Raw genomic sequence first — 17,548 nt, forward strand, 5'->3', positions numbered from 1 at the left:
AGATGGCAGTCAGATAAAGAGTTCATTGTGTACCCCTCAGCCATATTGTAAGCCTAGGAACAATGGAAGCTGCCTTATACCAAGTCAGACCATTGGACCAACTAGCTCATGGGTGGGCAGACCTCAGGCATGCAGGATTGATTTTGTTTTTTTACTTGAAACCTGAGAGCCACCAACCAGAGCCTGGTGCAAAAGGCATAGGAACACTGGACGCTGCCTTATACCGAGTCAGTCCATCTAGCCCAGTACTGTCAACACTGACTAGCACCTGCTCTGTAGGGATACAAGCAAGAGTTTTTCTTCCCCTACCTGGAGATGCTGGGGATCAAACCTGGGTCTTTTTGCATTCAAAGCATGTAAAGGTTGAGCTCAGGAAGTTGTATTGAGTACCAGAACTGCATGGAACGCACAGTCCTTCCACTCATCTACCTCGTTCAGTATTGTTAACACTGACTGGCAGTGGCTCTCCAAGACTTCACACATGGGTCTTTCCCAGCCCTACCTGAAGACGTCAGGGGTTGAATTTTGGGACATTTTGCAACTGCTTTGTCTTCGAGCTATTCAAGCCTAGCTTCCTCCCAACACTGCGACGGATAGCCATGCATGTATGAAAAGGTGGCCCCGCTTTTAGTCTTGTCCTTGCCACCGTGCTTTCAGAAGGCTTTCCAACCTTTTCCTCAGTGCCATGTGAACTTTTATCAGTTCGTTTATGCCTTTTCAGTTGTGGTGCCTGCCATCTGGAACAATCTCCCCATTGAGATCAGGCGGGCTGCTAGTGTGGAGTGTTTCCACTGACAGCTGAAGACACATTTGTTTGTCCAGGCGTTTCCCTGACCGCTAGCATGCTACTCTTGGTTTTTGTAATGAGAATTTATGTTATTGTAACATCCCTTGTTATGGCTTAGGGCCGCGGTGGCTTAGTGGTTAAGACGCTGAACTGCAGACTGGAAGGTCGGCAGGACAGCAGTTCGAGACCCGAGTGCTGCGTGACAGAGTGAGCTCCCGTCTTCAGTCCCAGCTCCTGCGAACCTAGCAGTTCGAAAGCAAGAAATTGCAAGTAGATAAATAGGTACCGCTTCGGTGGGAAACATAACAGCGTTCCGTGCACCTCGGTGTTCAGTCATGCTGGCCACATGACCACGGAAGCGTTGTCGGACAATGCTGGCTCTTCGGCTTAGAAATGGAGATGAGCACCACCCCCTAGAGTCGGACATGACTGGTTGGGGACACCTTTGCCTTTAACATCCCGCTTGGGTAAAGCTTGTACATGTGCAATATGGGAATGGCCATGCAAGTGTCTTGATATCTGTGTCGGGCATCAGCTTACCTGACCCTGTACTGGGTATTGGTGGGGTGGGGCAGGCTGTGAGGGGTGGGAAACACGTGCTGTTGTCCACCACCTTGAGGTGCTTCATGCATCTTTGGGCAGCAGTGTTCAGTGCTCCCCAACCTTTTCTGAATGGAAGGCTGGGCAGAAAGCTTGCAGAAAGCAGCACTATCTGAAGGCACATTTGGCACCTTCAGGCTGGGGCACCCATCACTTCTGTGCCCACCTTTCCTGCTCTCAAGTGGCTCATTCCATCTAAATATTTAAACATTAGAAGCTATTAGGTGGTCCGTTAGTAGTGATAAAACTGGCAGAAACATAATGCTGAAAGGCACTGGAAAAACAAGGAGTAACGTTTTGACATGTTACATTCTTGCTACGGTGCTATTCCCAATCTGCAAAGAGGGCGGGGTGGGATTGGTAATGCCTTGGCAATTATGGAGACACCCCCCCCGTATTAATATTCTAATTTGTTTACGTGTTAGTAATACCTTTTCTCAAACAAAACATTTTGTGTCTTCTACTACTATTATTACTTACCATAAAAGTAAGACTGTTGATTTCTGGCCAAAAGCCTACAAGCCAAAGCTTATCTAAATCACTTACACCATTAAAGCAAAATACGTGTGATGTGCTTGCAAACAGATTATGTACTTACTGGAAGTCCCTGATGTAAGCTAGGGCATTCACATCTAAGGTCATGACACAAACAACTCATTGGCTGTGTTTGGATGTCACAGTACGCCGTGGTTTATCATGATGGCAACAAGCTGCAGTGTGCCTTGTGCTTGTGCCCTCACCACCTTTCATCGTTTTCTGGCTTGCCTAGGCAGAGGAGTTCAGAAACTTTCGCTTCTGTTTTTGATTAACTGCAGCTTGTCAGTTTGTCTGAACCCAACAGACTACGGTTAATGTTAACTATGGTATGTTTGAAACAAGCCGATCTGAAACCATGGGTTATGAAGTTGGCTTGTTTCACCACACCATAATTAAGATTAATCACAGTTAGGGTTTCGATGTAATGCTAAATGGTGGTTAATAAAAAATGAAAGCTTCTGGTTTCCTGTTCTTGGCTGTGCTGGAGAAGAAGGGGGAGGCTGGGCACACAAGCCCAAGGTTCACTGTGGCTTGTTTCAAATGTAGCCAAAGTATGTTTCCGTCATTCTGATGTATGAAAAAATACCTTACCTCAGACTTCTGAAGTTGTCTGTGTTTGAGTTAATGCTGCTGTTGTGACTGTGATTAGCGTTCACATACTGTAGCTCCATGGTTTTAATGTCAAGGTCTGAACATTTCAATGAGATGTTTATCACTAGCACTGTAAGCTGAGAACCTCATTTAGGTGCTGTTTGTTATATTGCCAGCAAAAGTGTCTTCTCTTCTTCCTCAAATCAATTTTGTCTCTGTCAGCTGGGATGGCCAGGTGGAATTCTGCTCTGTTCTTTGGATGTCAGTTCAATGCACAGTTGTTTAGCGTCCAGGTTTCCTGATCCTGCAAGCATTTCTTAGAAGCAGGGAAACAACAGTATGCTTCATTCCATTTGATTCCATCGTTGTTTAGCAAACTAATAGCCTGTTATAAGAAGACAGAGGGTTGGAGCCAGGGCAGGCTTGAGTGTTCATTGCTGGTACTAGAGGGAGTGGCTATTATAATGACTTTTTGAGGAGAGTCTGCCTGAGCATATGGACTAGGGAATATTGCTGATTAGGTCTAGAGCCAGAATCCAATATGGGCATATTGGAGAGAAGGGGGTGCATATGTAACTGGAACCTTAATTTCTGATTTCTCTGCTTTATTTCCCACTACTGAGCAGACAAGTCGCAACTCAGAGAGCAGGAACTGCTGTAGCAGTATCAGGAAGTAAAGCTCTGGCTGCCCTTGTAGTTCTCTCTTGCATGCTTCATTCATTCTTTAGATAAGGGGTGGAGACCATGTTTGGGGTGGGGAGCAGATGGCGCACCTGGCGGTTCAGCTGGGGACCCGGTTTCTTTTCACGTGGGTCTTCCTGGCAGCCAGGGAAGGTTCACGTGCACCGAAGCCATCCCAGCTGAGGTGGTACGTGATGATCCCACCTGGTGCTTCCACCCGAGCTTCTTCCAGTTAGGGAAACCCTGGGCAGAGCGAAGCCCAGGGGAAGCATTTAGCATGCCACTTGACCTTGGGGAGATGGCAAGGATTCCTCTCCCCACCTCCTCCCAGTCCCTCGGTAGACTCCAGGGGGCAGTGCTTTGGGGAGCCAGGAGGGAGCCGGGGGGGGGGTAGGGCCTGTGGAACCGAGGGCTTGGGGGGCTGAGGAGGGTGGAGCCTGTGGAGGGGAGTCCAAGCCTCTGCAGGACACATGGGGAGACTCTGCAAGCTGAAGGTTCCCCATCCCTGCTTTAGATCCTCTCCTCAGGATATCAGTCCAAGGCTGCTTGGCAAGAGTTGTGATTCTTCAGCTGGAGTTCTTGTTTCTGGTGGTAGTCCATTTTATCACAAATAGGCTGTTTTTTAAACACACTTTTATTGTTTTCTATTAATTATTAGTTACAGAAAGTGAGAGAGAGAACGAGCCAAAATACCTTATGTAAGGTACTTTGCAGTGTGGCAGTGCATGCTGGGCGGCTTTTGAATATTCAAGCCGCAACTGCGCCTTGTTGTGTTGTCTGAACCAGGCGAGGGTGGGTTGTTGCCATGGTTATGTTAATGACCTAGGACCCATGCGCTGTTTTTGGGTTGTGTGTGGTTTGTTAACGACACCAAGAACCCACCCTTGCTGGGTTCGGATGACATGACAAGCAGCGGTTGCGGCTTGAATATTCAAAATAGCCACAGGCACGCACCACAGCTCACCATGGCTTAAATAAGCCACGGTGGGCGGCTTCATTGTGCCACTGAGAACATTATCTGGAATGCAAATCTTGTCTGATGTAATCTTGAAACAGCACATAATTAATGTCACATTGCTGCCTAGACACAAATGCAGACACATTCATTCACATACACAGCAAAAATGTTGGGGGTAGATGGGGGAGATAATAAAAAGAGGTAGGGAAATGTGGTGATCTTGATGCCCTCTCTCTCTCTCTCCATAACGCCCCCCACACACACACACGTGTCACACTTAGACTTGCTTATAACCTAGGAACATCATATGTTCCCACTTCGTGGCGTTTACTGACTCTATGTCTTTAAACAACCCGAGCAGCAGATTTTCTGCTAGAACGTTTTATTCCCCCTGCTGCACAGCTGCTCTCTTTAGCCTCCTTTTTTTCACATTAACCTTCCCTCTGAAGCACAGTACACTGCCTGAAGGCCCATAGACACTTTTTAGGACCTTTTGCTATATTAAGTGCAAAAAGCCCTTGTTTCGTCACTTAGCATTTCATTGGGTAGTCTTGTCAAGTCAGTCTTGATGGACAGATCTTTATTCCCTTTACAAACATGAGGCATGTCAGTTGTCAGCTCCTCAGGCAGAGAGATTGTTTCATCCTTCATCTGATCCACCCCCCCCCCCCATTCTTTGATCCTTCAGGGAATAAGGTAGAAGTGGCATAGATGGAGTTGCTGCAACTGTTCCCAGTTGTTAATGTGGGATTTTGTCAGATGGATGTTAATCAATGAGATGTCAATTTTTTTTCTCCTGAGAGCTTGATAAATAGTTATTATTATTATTATTAATTATAATAATACTCCCTACTATTATATTTTTAAATGTTGAAGCCCTATTTCGGGTCAAAACTGACCTGAAAAGGGTATATAAAATATGTACAACTTTCCCCTTTAATTGGTACCACTTCACACTCCACGTATTCTCCTATATTGGAGATTGATTAGTTCTATGGTGTTTCAACCCTGCATGCAAGTGTGTGTGTATGTGTGAGAGAGAGAGAGACAGACAGACAGACAGACAGACAGGGCCCAAATCAGAGTGAATGGAGAAAATTGAAATGTTGCTTATCTGAGATACTAGGAATCTAAATTACTAAACTTGGCAAAACCTGACCTCATAGGAAGTAACGGTGGAGGGAGGATAACAGGAATATCATCCCCTTATAGTTATACTCTGACAATATAAACAATTCTTAATAGAATTTCATATTTTTGAGTAAGGTGAGGTAATTGTAAAATACATCTCATTATCTGTTGTTGTTCTTTAAACTGTGTCTTAATTGGATTCAATTTGGAGACAACATTGGATGAATAAAACACGTTTTGCAATTGTAAGGAAGTTAAAATGCTTTCTACTTTCCACAGCAGAACTTGTCGTCCTGTTTTTGGCAAGACCCGAGCGGTGAGGCTCCGAGTCCCCATCTACCGCTGTGGCAGGGAAGCTGTCTCTTGGGCCCAGGAGCAGGCTCCAGGACACAGTTGCTGAGAAGCAGCAGGGGTGGGGGTTGTCTAGTCAGGAACTGAGAGCTAGAAGCCTGAGGAGGAGGAGTTGGTCAGAAGTATTGCATCAGCAAGGTCCGGGTAGCAACTGAGTGCCTTTAGAAATGACCCCTTCTTCCTGTGTACCCAGGGGCTGATCCCTGTCCCAGACTCTCCACCAGGCCCCAGCATGGTGCTTGTGGTGTGGCCCTCTCCCAGAGCTAAGACTGCAGGGTCCATGCTGGGTTGCCAGGGTCCCAGTGACTCCGCCTCCTCTTCCAATGATGTTCCTGCTAACGATGTCCCTGTTCCTTGGTGGGGCATGACAATGAAAGGTGTATACATTTAGTTTAGTTTAGTTCTTTTTTGTGAACTGCCCAGAGAACTTCAGCTAAAGGGCAGTATAGAATGTAATAAATAAAGAAATACAAAATAAGTTTACAGTATGTAGACAAGTGAAAGGTTTTTTCCCGTGGAAAATGACTTGGACAATCTGTCAGAGTTGAATCTGAACCCAAATCTCATAAATAAGAGTCAGCATTCTCAATCCTATGGATTACTTTTGTTCTCTTTTTTTTAGTATACAATACTGAAACTGGGATCAGGATGCTGTGCAGCATAATTTTTTGACTGCAAGTATAATTCTGGAGAATAATGATGTTGAACCCTTCAGAAGTAGTTGCTCAGATGTATTCAGGCAGGAAGTTGGCACTCAGTACTCTTCTTTCTAAGTGCTAGGCTTCTTATCATCTTTCCCAGATCTGGCTGCTTTAAAAAAGAAAAATGTTTTTTGTCATTATGTACTAAGGTTTCTTCTTGCTAACATCTTGATCTCTTTATATTCCTCCTTTGAGATGAAGCCATCGATTGCCCCACGCCTATTATTGCACAGAGGGAATAAAAGGACAAAACTCCTCTCTACAGCTTGATGGTTGCCATTCAGAACTAGACTGTAAATTTTCTCCTTCTGGAAAAAAAAAGGATGCAGTAGAGTTCTAAGTGTGCCTGCACATACATACATCCACATTTCCTTGTCAAGCCAAGGTTAAACAAGAATCAGTCCTAACACTGACCTTCGGAGTTCTTATTGCCACACCTGATTTGGCATTGGTTTGGTTTGGGGTACCTCAGAATTTAAGGCTAAACTTTCAGAGGTGAGCTCCTCCCTTCAAGGTGTCCCTAAGTTCAGTGTGTTTATTAGAACTACTATGAAAAAGAAGCACTGAACCTTGTACCATTTTTCATTTACAACTAAAGTGCAACATTCAGCTAATTGAATACATGGTCACTGTTAATTATTTTGTTATGGCTAATTGATATTCACTGAGATCATGTTCTGCAGTCCCATAAATATAATATTACCTTGCCAGTGTATATATCAGCAGTGAATTCTCTGCCTGTGGCATGTTTATGTTGTCTCCTGTGTAAATATTGTGGTGGCTTCTGTTTTTTATTTGGATTTTTTTGCTTGCTTTGCATTATTTGGAAAATGCAAATGTCATTAGCCACTTGGTGGATACTGCTCATGTGAATTATTCATATATTTGGCAATTCCTGCAGTTCCTCGCACAGAACAGGAAAGCATACTTTTTGGTTGGAGATTAATTACTTTATGCCACTGACCCTGTAGTGGGCCTACTGTAGCATAGTGGCTAAGAATCTGTGCTATGAACCAGGAAGCCTGTGGTTAAAGGCCTATGGGAGGATCCAGTTAGCCTGATAGTCGAGCACATACTTTACATTTATGTGGTTTGGGGTTGAACCATTTATTTGCATCTCTCGTTAAAAGGATCTCCAGTAGAAGTGCTGGGAAAGACCTTGGAGAGTTACTCCCAGTCAGGCAGACAGCACTGAGTTAGAAAGACCAATGGTCTCCTTGGGAAAAGGTCATAGGAAACTGCCTAGTCGGGGAGCACATCCCAGCAAGAATGTCAGGTGCTCCGCAATGGCATGCCTCAGGACCTTCAGTCCTATGAACTAAAAAGATCCCTTCTGGATCACACCAAAGGTCCATCTAGTCCAACACCCTGTTTCCTCTCTTCAGTTCAAGATCTCCTGGTTACCCCAACCTACCTGCTGCTGCTTGGTCACATCATGAGTTGACTAGGCTCCAGTTTCAGGCTTGTCCTTCTCCTGCCCAAGTGATTTAAGGTACAGGCTAAGGATTGGTACCTGTTCTCATTCCTCTGTTGTAAATGCCATCCATAGATGTATGAAAAATACTGTCAATGGCATCCATAGAAAAGCTCTCAGATAACATGTCTTTCACCCATGCTGTGTGTAAACCTTCATATTCACAGATACTCTTTTCATTCCTCCAGCTTGAAGTATTAGGTAAGCTCTAGTTACTAAGTCAAAAACCGTTCATAGAGCATCTGTCCCACACCTCTTTATCTCCCATTGGTGATTGAAGTCTTGCTGTACTGCAAATGAACTTCATCTCATTTTGCTTTGCCAATTCATCCTTTTCTCCCCAAGAAGGAGCATCTCCTGGCTCCCATTGGTCTATACAGTTTTGGGATTTAAGAAATGCTAACAAGCTAGTAAGGCTGCAAGAGCCAGCATTAACCTAGTCCAGCTTGCCTATTCCAAGGCAGGGTTCCACATGCTACTAACCCACTAAAGCCTCACTCCATCATCTAAATTATATTGGATCTGTGTTGTGCTATATTTCGGCTAAGAATTTCCAAATGCCTGAAGTCTGGTGCTCACTGAGGTCCAGCACCTGTATTTTAATGCTCATCTCAGCACTCTGATATTCCATGTGGCTTCTTAATATAGTGGCATAGTATCCTCATTTGCAAGGCAGCAGGAGACGACAGTATCCCAGCTGAACTGTTTAAAATCTTGCAAGATGATGCTGTCAAGGTGATGCATGCCATATGCCAGCAAATTTGAAAAACACAAGAATGGCCAACAGACTGGAAAAAATCAACTTATATCCCCATACCAAAAAAGGGAAGCACCAAAGAATGTTCAAACTATCGAACAGCGGCACTTATTTCACATGCCAGTAAGGTAATGCTCAAGATCTTGCAAGGTAGACTCCAGCAATTCATGGAACGAGAATTGCCAGATGTACAAGCTGGGTTTCGAAAAGGCAGAGGAACTAGAGACCAAATTGCCAATATCCGCTGGATAAAGGAGAAAGCCAGGGAGTTTCAGAAAAACATCTATTTCTGTTTTATGGACTATTCTAAAGCCTTTGACTGTGTGGATCATAACAAATTGTGGCAAGTTCTTGGTGGTATGGGGATACCAAGTCATCTTGTCTGCCTCCTGAGGAATCTGTATAACGACCAAGTAGCAACGGTAAGAACAGACAATGGAACAACAGACTGGTTTAAGTTTGGGAAAGGAGTATGGCAGTGTTGTATACTCTCACCCTACCTATTCAACCTGTATGCAGAACACATCATGCGACGTACTGGGCTTGATGAAGCCAAGGCTGGAGTTAAAATCACTGGAAGAAACATTAACAATCTCAGATATGCAGATGATACCACTTTGATGGCTGAAAGCGAAGAGGAGCTGAGGAACCTCATGACGAAGGTGAAAGAAGAAAGTGCAAAAGCTGGGTTGCAGTTAAACCTCAAGGAAACCAAGATTATGGCAACCAGCTTGATCGATAACTGGCAAATAGAGGGAGAAAACGTGGAGGCAGTGACAGACTATGTCTTTCTAGGAGCAAAGATTACTGCAGACACTGACTGCAGCCAGGAAATCAGAAGACGTTTACTTCTTGGGAGAAGAGCAATGACAAATCTTGATAAAAATAGTTAAGAGCAGAGACATCACACTGACAACAAAAGACTGCATAGTTCAAGCAACGGTATTCCCCGTAGTAACCTATGGCTGCAAGAGCTGGACCATAAGGAAGGCTGAGCGAAGGAAGATAGATGCTTTTGAACTGTGGTGCTGGAGGAAAATTCTGAGAGCGCCTTGGACTGCAAGAAGATCAAACCAGTCCATACTCCAGGAAATAAAGCCAGACTGCTCACTTGAGGAAATGATATTAAAGGTAAAACTGAAGTACTTTGACCACATCATGAGAAGACAGGACACCCTGGAGAAGATGCTGCTGCTAGGGAAAGTGGAAGGCCAAAGGAAGAGGGGCCGACCAAGGGCAAGATGGATGGATGATATTCAGGAGGTGACGGACTCGACCTTGGGGGAGCTGGGGGTGGAGATGGCCAACAGGAAGCTCTGGCGTGGGCTGGTCCATGAAGTCACGAATAGTCGGAAGCGACTGACCGAATAAACAACAATCCTCATTTGAAGCAAACTGTGGATGGGATGGGGAAAGACAGGGCTTCATGCATGGGCTGGTTCACACATGCGTGTTCATCACTTGATCACTGTGGCATTCAGGGTTGACTTGCATGTGTGAATGTACCACCCCAGATCAAACACGACTGTGAGAGCTTTCATGTCACCCGTCACCTAATGCTTTTCAATGGAACCAGTTCACACATTTCATGAACTGCTGAATAATCAAGTAAAAAGACATTCCTTGATGAAAATGTGTGGATGAACCAGGATTGTGTCTTACAAGGTGAGGGATGTTTGTGTGTTCTACTTCCTAAAGTTTAGAAATCCTTTAATTTCCTCTTGTGCTCTCTCTCGTTCCACAGCAGCGAGCCTGTTAATTTGCTGCTTTTGTTTCCCTTCTGAGAGGTCCAGGCAATTGCTTTTAATTGATCTGTTGAAGTTGGTGAGGAGAATTTGTTTGTGATTAGGTACCTTGCAGCCTTCCCATAGTCACTTACTATGCATACCTGACCTTTTCCTTTGTTTTGTTATAGTCTTAAATTTCCTAGAGCTGTGAATGTTGGAAATTCAAATTGCTTTGTGACTTTCTGCCAGTTTCCACTCTATTGACTTCACTTCTTGAGCTCTCTCTCTTGGCAAAGGAGTGGGGAGAGAATGGGGCTGCTGAAACCCATAATCTCCAAGGATCCCCATGTATTAGGATGGTCCTAATCTTCTCATGGGCCGCGGTGGCTTAGTGGTTAAAACGCTGAACTGCAGACTGGAAGGTCGGCAGGTCAGCAGTTCGAGACCTGAGTGCTGCGTGACGGAGTGAGCTCCCGTCTTCAGTCCCAGCTTCTGCCAACCTAGCAGTTCGAAAGCAAGAAATTGCAAGTAGATAAATAGGTACCGCCTCGGCGGGAAAGGTAACAGCGTTCCGTGCACCTCGGTGTTCAGTCATGCTGGCCACATGGCCACGGAAGCGTCTTCTGACAGCACTGGCTCTTCGGCTTAGAAACGGGGATGAGCACCGCACCTTTTAGTCGGACACGACTGGTTGGGGACACCTTTAATCTTCTCATACCTTTCCTTGGTAAACACTACTCCTGTTCGGCCTATGCCACAGATTTTGGAGACGCCTTCCAAAATGTTTGTTAGTGTGAGTTGTTAAGAGTTGCTGTTCTTCAAGTTTCAGCTGGCTCTGGGGTAGTAGATTCGTCCTGACTCTAGTGCACAAATACACACAAGAACACTAAGGCATCTTAGCTGCCGTTTCACATACTGCAGCTGGTCAGGTTCTCTTTGTACTGTTGATAGCGTATTATAGGATTATTACATTCATCTACACAGGGCTGGGCAACCTGTTGCCCACCAAATGTTTTGGACTACAGCTTCCATAATCCCTGACCATTGGTCATGCTTGCTGGTTTGCCTAGTGTATTTTGAACCAAATAAGCTACCTTCTTTGTTTCTCAGTCAGTGAGGGTCATGAATATAGTGTTTAGCATGCAAAGAAGAGGGTTCAGCAGTGCATAAGAGAAGCATCCTCTGATCCTTGCTGAGAGAATAGGGGTGTGAAAAATAGGCAAGACCATGAGAACCCTGCTGGCTCAGCTGAAAGGCCCACCTAATCCAGTGTCTTGTTTCTCGCCGTGCCTCCTGGGAGCCCACAGGTACTCCATCCCTGTTTGTTCTGAAAGTCTGGTATGCAGAGGTATACTGCCTCTAAACATGGAGGCTCCATGAAGCTATTGTGGTCTATTCCCCTGCTTTCGGAGTCATGGTTGCTGACAATACACAACTGAGTTTTTTTAGTGGCAGCACCCCATATCTGGAACTCCTTCCCTGAGAGGTTAGACTGCTGGCTGTCTTGTGATAATGTGGTGTTCTTTAATTCTGGCTCCTCTCAGTTTTGTCTTTATGCTATTTTAACGTTGAGTGTTACTTTGCTGTATTATTGTATTTTAATTTATTGTACTATTTTGGGCCTGTTTTTGTTAACCACCTTGAGTGTCTCACTTGGAGAGAAAATTGTGGGATAGAAGTTTAATTATAAATTTAAAAAATAACATTTTATGGTAGAGCAGTCCATATTGTGCTCCTTTTTTCATCTGTGAAATTATGGAGGGTCTGGAAATCTTTTAAAAAGTAATTGTGGGCAGACACAACTAGAGAGACTTGATGGCAAAACTTGCCCTAAGTTGGGACCAAATTCAAAATACCCTTCCTGTGATCCAATTTGTATTTTGCCACGCCTCTGCTTATTTACCTATTGTGCAATCAGCCCCCAGTACTAGGATTATCTAGTCTGGTCTTTTGTACTTTAAAAGATTTGAGAATGTTGCCCATTAATTTTTGTATCACAGCCACACTTTTTGTTTTGTTCCCAACTTTGCTGGGCAAGTTATCTAGGTGGCCACAACTGTGAGAATTAGCATGTGTCTTGCACATTTTTTGGGTTCTATTTATATCCTGTTTGTGTTCTAAGTTCATGGCTTTGTTTTCTGGATTTACATGCTTCCAGGAGATGGAAATTAAGGTAAGCAATGCAGTCAAGAGTTCCAATAAGCAATGCAGAATATACATCACAGACAACAAAAGCTATGTGCAGGAATAGTGATTCTCAAGGTGAGGAAGGCCTGTCTAGGTTATGGCTAGGGTAGGAGCAAAGCCACCATTCATTAAGGGGATAAGTTCTAAACAAATAAATTATTCTGTTGATGCCCCCCCCCCCATATAGGAATTCTCAAACATTGTCAGAGGTAAGCCTCCACAAACCAAGGAGTTTTTTAGCCTCTTCAGGTGTAACAAAGCCAAAGTACCAGAATCATAGTACCTCCGTCAGCCCCTTCAAACAAGAGGGAAACAGAATAGACGTGCTGGGCTAGAGAAGCCAATAGTGCGACTCTGTGTAAGGTAGCGTCATATTTTATGGGAGGGCCCAGTGCTCAGTGGTAGAGAACATGCTTTGCATGTAGCAAGCCCCAGATTCGATCCTCAACATCTCCAGTTAGAAGATTTCAGGTAACAGGGCTCAGAAAACCCCCACCCACCTGAGACCTTAGAGCGCCATTGCCAGTAAGAGTAGTCATCACTGGGCTAGACAGACCAGTGATGTTACTCCAAACGTGGCAGTTCTTTATTAGAAGAAGCATAAAGCAACAGAGAGATTTTCGTAGTAAATAACAGAGGAAAGACCAAAATGGTGCAGATTTCAGTGGGGGGAGAGAAGCTTATTAAAGACCCCAGCAACATCTTAAACTTCCCTAAGGAGGGCTCTCCCACACTTTGAGAATGTTAGATATACTCTACAGTGGGAGCCAGTGTGGTGTAGTGGTGAGAGTGTTGGACTGGGAGTCGGGACATCTGGGTTCTAGCCCCCACTCGGCCATGGAAACTCACTGGGTGACTCTGGGCCAGTCACAGACTCTCAGCCCAACCTACCTTACAGGGTGTTGTTGTGAGGATAACATGGAGAGGAGGAGGGTTATGTACGTTGCCTTGGGTTACTTAAGGAGGAAAAAAGGCAGGACATAAATGTTAATAATAATAATAATAATAATAATAATAATAATAATAATAAGCAGCGAGTTTCTCAGCCTGCTGTATGCGCAGATCAGATATACCTTTAGGTTTCCTGTCTGTTCTTTGCCCTATGTCTAGTGGGAATGTGAGGCTGTTGAGGAGTAAGGCTTCATTTCCTTCAGCTTCCTGTATGGTTTTGCCAGAACAAGTGTACCAGTGGTGAATTTTGTCATGAGAGCTGTCTGGCTGAAATGGGCACAGTGATGACCAGAAACCTGCTTTATGGAAGGTTTAACCCAGCCTTCCCCAACCTGGTGTCCTCTAGACTTTGGACAACCAACTCCCATCAGCACCAGCCAGTATGATCAGTGGTCAAAGATGATGGGGCTGTAGTCCAAAACATTTGGAGGGCACCAGTTTGGGGGAGGCTGATTTAGATGATGGCAATTTAGGACATGGTGGGTTGATTTAAATCAAGGTAATTTAAATCAGAGACTTTTGGATTGAGGAGTGGCATAAGAATACTTCAGATAAATCACTGGTTTAAATCATAACTTAAATCAGCAAGAAAAAAGCCCAGTTTAGATCATTAAATCAGGTTTCCCATTGATTTTACTTTATATATTTCCCAAACAGTGCTGCAGATCTGATTTACTGAACCATGTTAATTTACATCTAGAGTATTATTTACACTGTTGATGAATTCATACAACCAAGCCTTGCATCTGTTTGGTGGACTGTGTATGTCCTACAAGCTTTCCTTTCTATCTATAGAGGGAATGTCTGTCAGGGTGGACACTGAGCCCATAGAATTCCAGAGTAGTTCTGATTCTGAGGAAGAGCAGTCGCTCCTGGGAGAGGAGCGCGCTCCTCTTTCCCAGGACCAACAGCTGACGGAGATTCCTCCCACCAGCATTCCTAGTTTAGTTAGCAGTCCAGGGAGTGACCAAGCACAGATAGCAGACTTGGTGGATGCACGACGCAGATGCAGAGAGCGGCGCCAGATGGAGGGCGCGGAAAGGAGGCGTAATGCCAGGTTGGCACGCAAACAACGGCTGCGCCCAGAGGCTCCAAGGGAAAAGGGGAGGGACTCTCCCTAGTCCTTAAGTTCAGGGGTCTGCCAGTAATTCCCTTTCAAACGGGGACCAACTGTTCCAACTTAGGGCATAGGTACTGTGCTGCTCAGATCTAGTTGCAATCGGTATAGTTGTTAAGTTGTAAAAGAAGAATAAAGCTTTGAAAGGAATTCCTTTGTCTGTGTCTGGACTTGGCTACTGGATTAGACTGAAAGAGGCCTCCAAGGAGCCCTTGACAGCGTCTTCAAAATATTCCCATGTAGCAGCCTTCCCCAAACTGGTGCCTTCCAGGTGTTTTGGACTTCAACTCCCATCAGAGGTAGCCAGCAGGGGTAATGGTCAGGATGATGAGAGTTGTAGTTTGAAGCATCTGGATGCATGAGGCTGGAGCAGGCTACCTTATAGGGTCTTTCTTAGCAGCCATAACGCCTTGTGAGGCTAAATGTGAGAAAATAGGAACTTGCACGCTGGACAACTTTGTCTTCTGTTCTTCTTTCCAGTGTTGCTCTTTTCTGCTTCTCTCTGCCGTGGTACAGCTTTACCCTCACAAAAGCGAAGTAGCAAACAAAAACAAATACCCTAGGACTGATACATCAAAGCAAGAAGTAGAGCAGAGAAGTTCCTGGGCAAACTAGAGCAGTTTATTTTCATTTTTTTAATCTATATTTATTTTATTTTTTATAAGTGAAATAAACAATACCAACAACGTGGTCAAAATCTACAGTTTCCAACATTACAGTATTCTGGGGAAGAAAAAAAATAAGGAGGAAAGCAAAAGAGAGAGAGAGAGAGAGAGAAACGAAAGAAAGAAAGAAAAAGAAAGAAAGCAGTTTATTTTCATAAGGTGAACATGAAGTGCCTGTGTTTGTTAGGTAGAGTGTAAATATTTATATTTGAAAAGTGTTCAGATTGGCTCTTCATTTACATAGAAAAACCTTTAACTCAGTGAATCTAGCAGGAGGCATTCTTTCAGGTTTCAGATTTAGCTGTAGGATTAACATTTTTATATTCAGATTATTTAATATTATCCATGTTCTGAACCAACCAGAGAGCTTTGACTATTGGGCACTATAGAAATGTAATAACAATAGCGAGGAGGAGGAGGAAATCCAAGTGTTCTTTGGGAGAAACTAATACTAAAAAAAATAGTACAAAAAAGATTTAATTTATTTTTTTTATCCACCCTGGTTTGGGATGACATTTCACTGGGATCCTAGAGGTGCAATGTTCCATGTCCTCTTACTGATCCCTTGATAACCATTCTACTCTCAAGGACTGTACTTTACAAGCCTCATTTCTCCTATGTAGCCTACTCTGGGAGGGAGCCCAGGGAGTGGCGGGGGGGACGGGACTAAAACTACCTTTTTGATCAGCAATGAGGGAAACTTTGCAAGCAAAAATATTCAGCGATGAGAGACTAATGCTTTAGCTTAAAATGTGTGAGGATGTATCAGTCTCTCTCGCACCTGCGTCGCAAACATTAAAGCTTCCCCAAAGTATTTGATAACTAGTGGTGGTTTTCTTGGAGCTGTTTTGTGTTTAAAAGGATAATGATCCAGACTTCATAGACTTTCAAGGATTTGAGTAATCTTGCTGTCTTGGGGAGGCATATCTTTGATACAATCCTAAAACAGTTTTGGCTAATGTAACTTGTTCTTTTCTTAGTTACTGCTGAGAAACAATTGTCATCCGGCACGGAATAGAGGAGATTCTAACTGGGAATTCCCAGCACTCTTGTCTGGGGCTGCAAGGGGGTTCAAATGAGGACAGCTGGCGGCGCACGGTAGCCTTTCTCCTGCACCACCATGGCAGCCTGCAAGCAGAGGAAATTGCTGGCTTGATCTCTGCTGCAAAGCACACCAGCACTGTAGATCAGCCTGCCCAGCTTGGTGCTCTGCAGATGTGTTTGACTACAACTCCCACAATCCTCAGCCATGTGGCTTTGTTGGCATAGGATTGTGGGAGATACAGTCCAACACATCTGCAGGGCATCAGGTTGGGGAAACCTGATGTGGATAGCCAGAAGGTAGTCCTGCAGCTGTTCCCCTGGTTTGCCATTAGGGTCAGTAAAGCTACCGCCTTGCTCAGTCTGGAAAACATGTTGCCACAGTTCAGACTGAGGTGCAGGTTTACTGCATATCCCCTCTAAACCATCTGCCTGCCTCCAGGCTAACAGCCCTGGCAGCCTTTTCACAAACAACAGTTACCAGGAAAAAGTGGGAGTGCTGACTGGACTTAAAACAGTTTGGAAGTAGTTCACATGTATAGTATAAAAGTGACCTGTGTCATAGACATTAAACTTTTTACTTGAGTGGGTGCTGGTTTTAGCCATCTAATTGGACACTGACAGCTCAGAAATTTGGGGTGAGTTGTGCATTTGAGTACATAATCATCCAAATATTTTTTTTAAATGCCTATTCCAGGAATTTCATTGCATTCTGGCCACCTTATTGTTGGTTTCCAAATCTGTCATTTTCTTTTAGGATCCATAGTACCTGTCTTTCACTAAGGAATTTGTTTCAGTGCTGTTTGCTTGGCACTGTCTTGTGACTCTTCCTAGATCCGTTTGGATGAACTGTGGCACAGCTGTTGACAAACAGGGAAATACAATAGGCAAGCACTCAACTTTCTCAATGCTCCAATCATGATCTTATTAATATACTGTCTTGGCAGAACCATACAGGCTGCAGGCTTCAATCTCCATGTAAGAGTTAACAGGCATAATATATACCCGACTTTTGCTTTGCTGGAGTTTGCTTTTTCTTGATCCAGTTTTCTCTCTTTTGTGTGTTTGTGTGTGTTGTGATGCTTTTTTTAGGCCAAGCAGCTGGAAGAGAAAGACAGAGAGCTGAAGAAGCATGATACTTACTACAAAGAGCAGCTGGCTCGACTGGAAGAGAGGGTGAGAGAGCTTATTCTCTTCTAATGAAGGGCTTTGCTGTTAATTCCTGTTAGACACTTAGTTTTTGGCCACTTTTTAAATGTGCAGAGCTGATGGGACGCATACTACGCCTCTAA

General features: G+C 44.2%; 1 protein-coding gene across 4 annotated transcripts in view; it reads left to right on the plus strand.

Annotated features, from left to right (window-relative positions):
• Positions 1-17,548, plus strand: part of CHCHD3 (coiled-coil-helix-coiled-coil-helix domain containing 3) — a 286,033-nt gene that overhangs the window by 145,013 nt on the left and 123,472 nt on the right. For all 4 annotated transcript variants that reach the window (XR_014784221.1, XR_014784222.1, XM_084809043.1 and 1 more), the window contains exon 5: positions 17,349-17,432. Coding sequence is in view for 2 of the 4 variants with exons in the window: in XM_084809043.1 (XP_084665169.1) it covers positions 17,349-17,432 (84 nt within the window). In the remaining 2 variants the exon portion in view is untranslated. The remainder of the gene's footprint in view (positions 1-17,348; positions 17,433-17,548) is intronic.

Source organism: Heloderma suspectum, chromosome 7 (assembly GCF_057233095.1).
Source record: "Heloderma suspectum isolate Gila_16-S chromosome 7, 16-S_ref, whole genome shotgun sequence".
NCBI classification, from domain to species: domain Eukaryota; kingdom Metazoa; phylum Chordata; class Lepidosauria; order Squamata; family Helodermatidae; genus Heloderma; species Heloderma suspectum.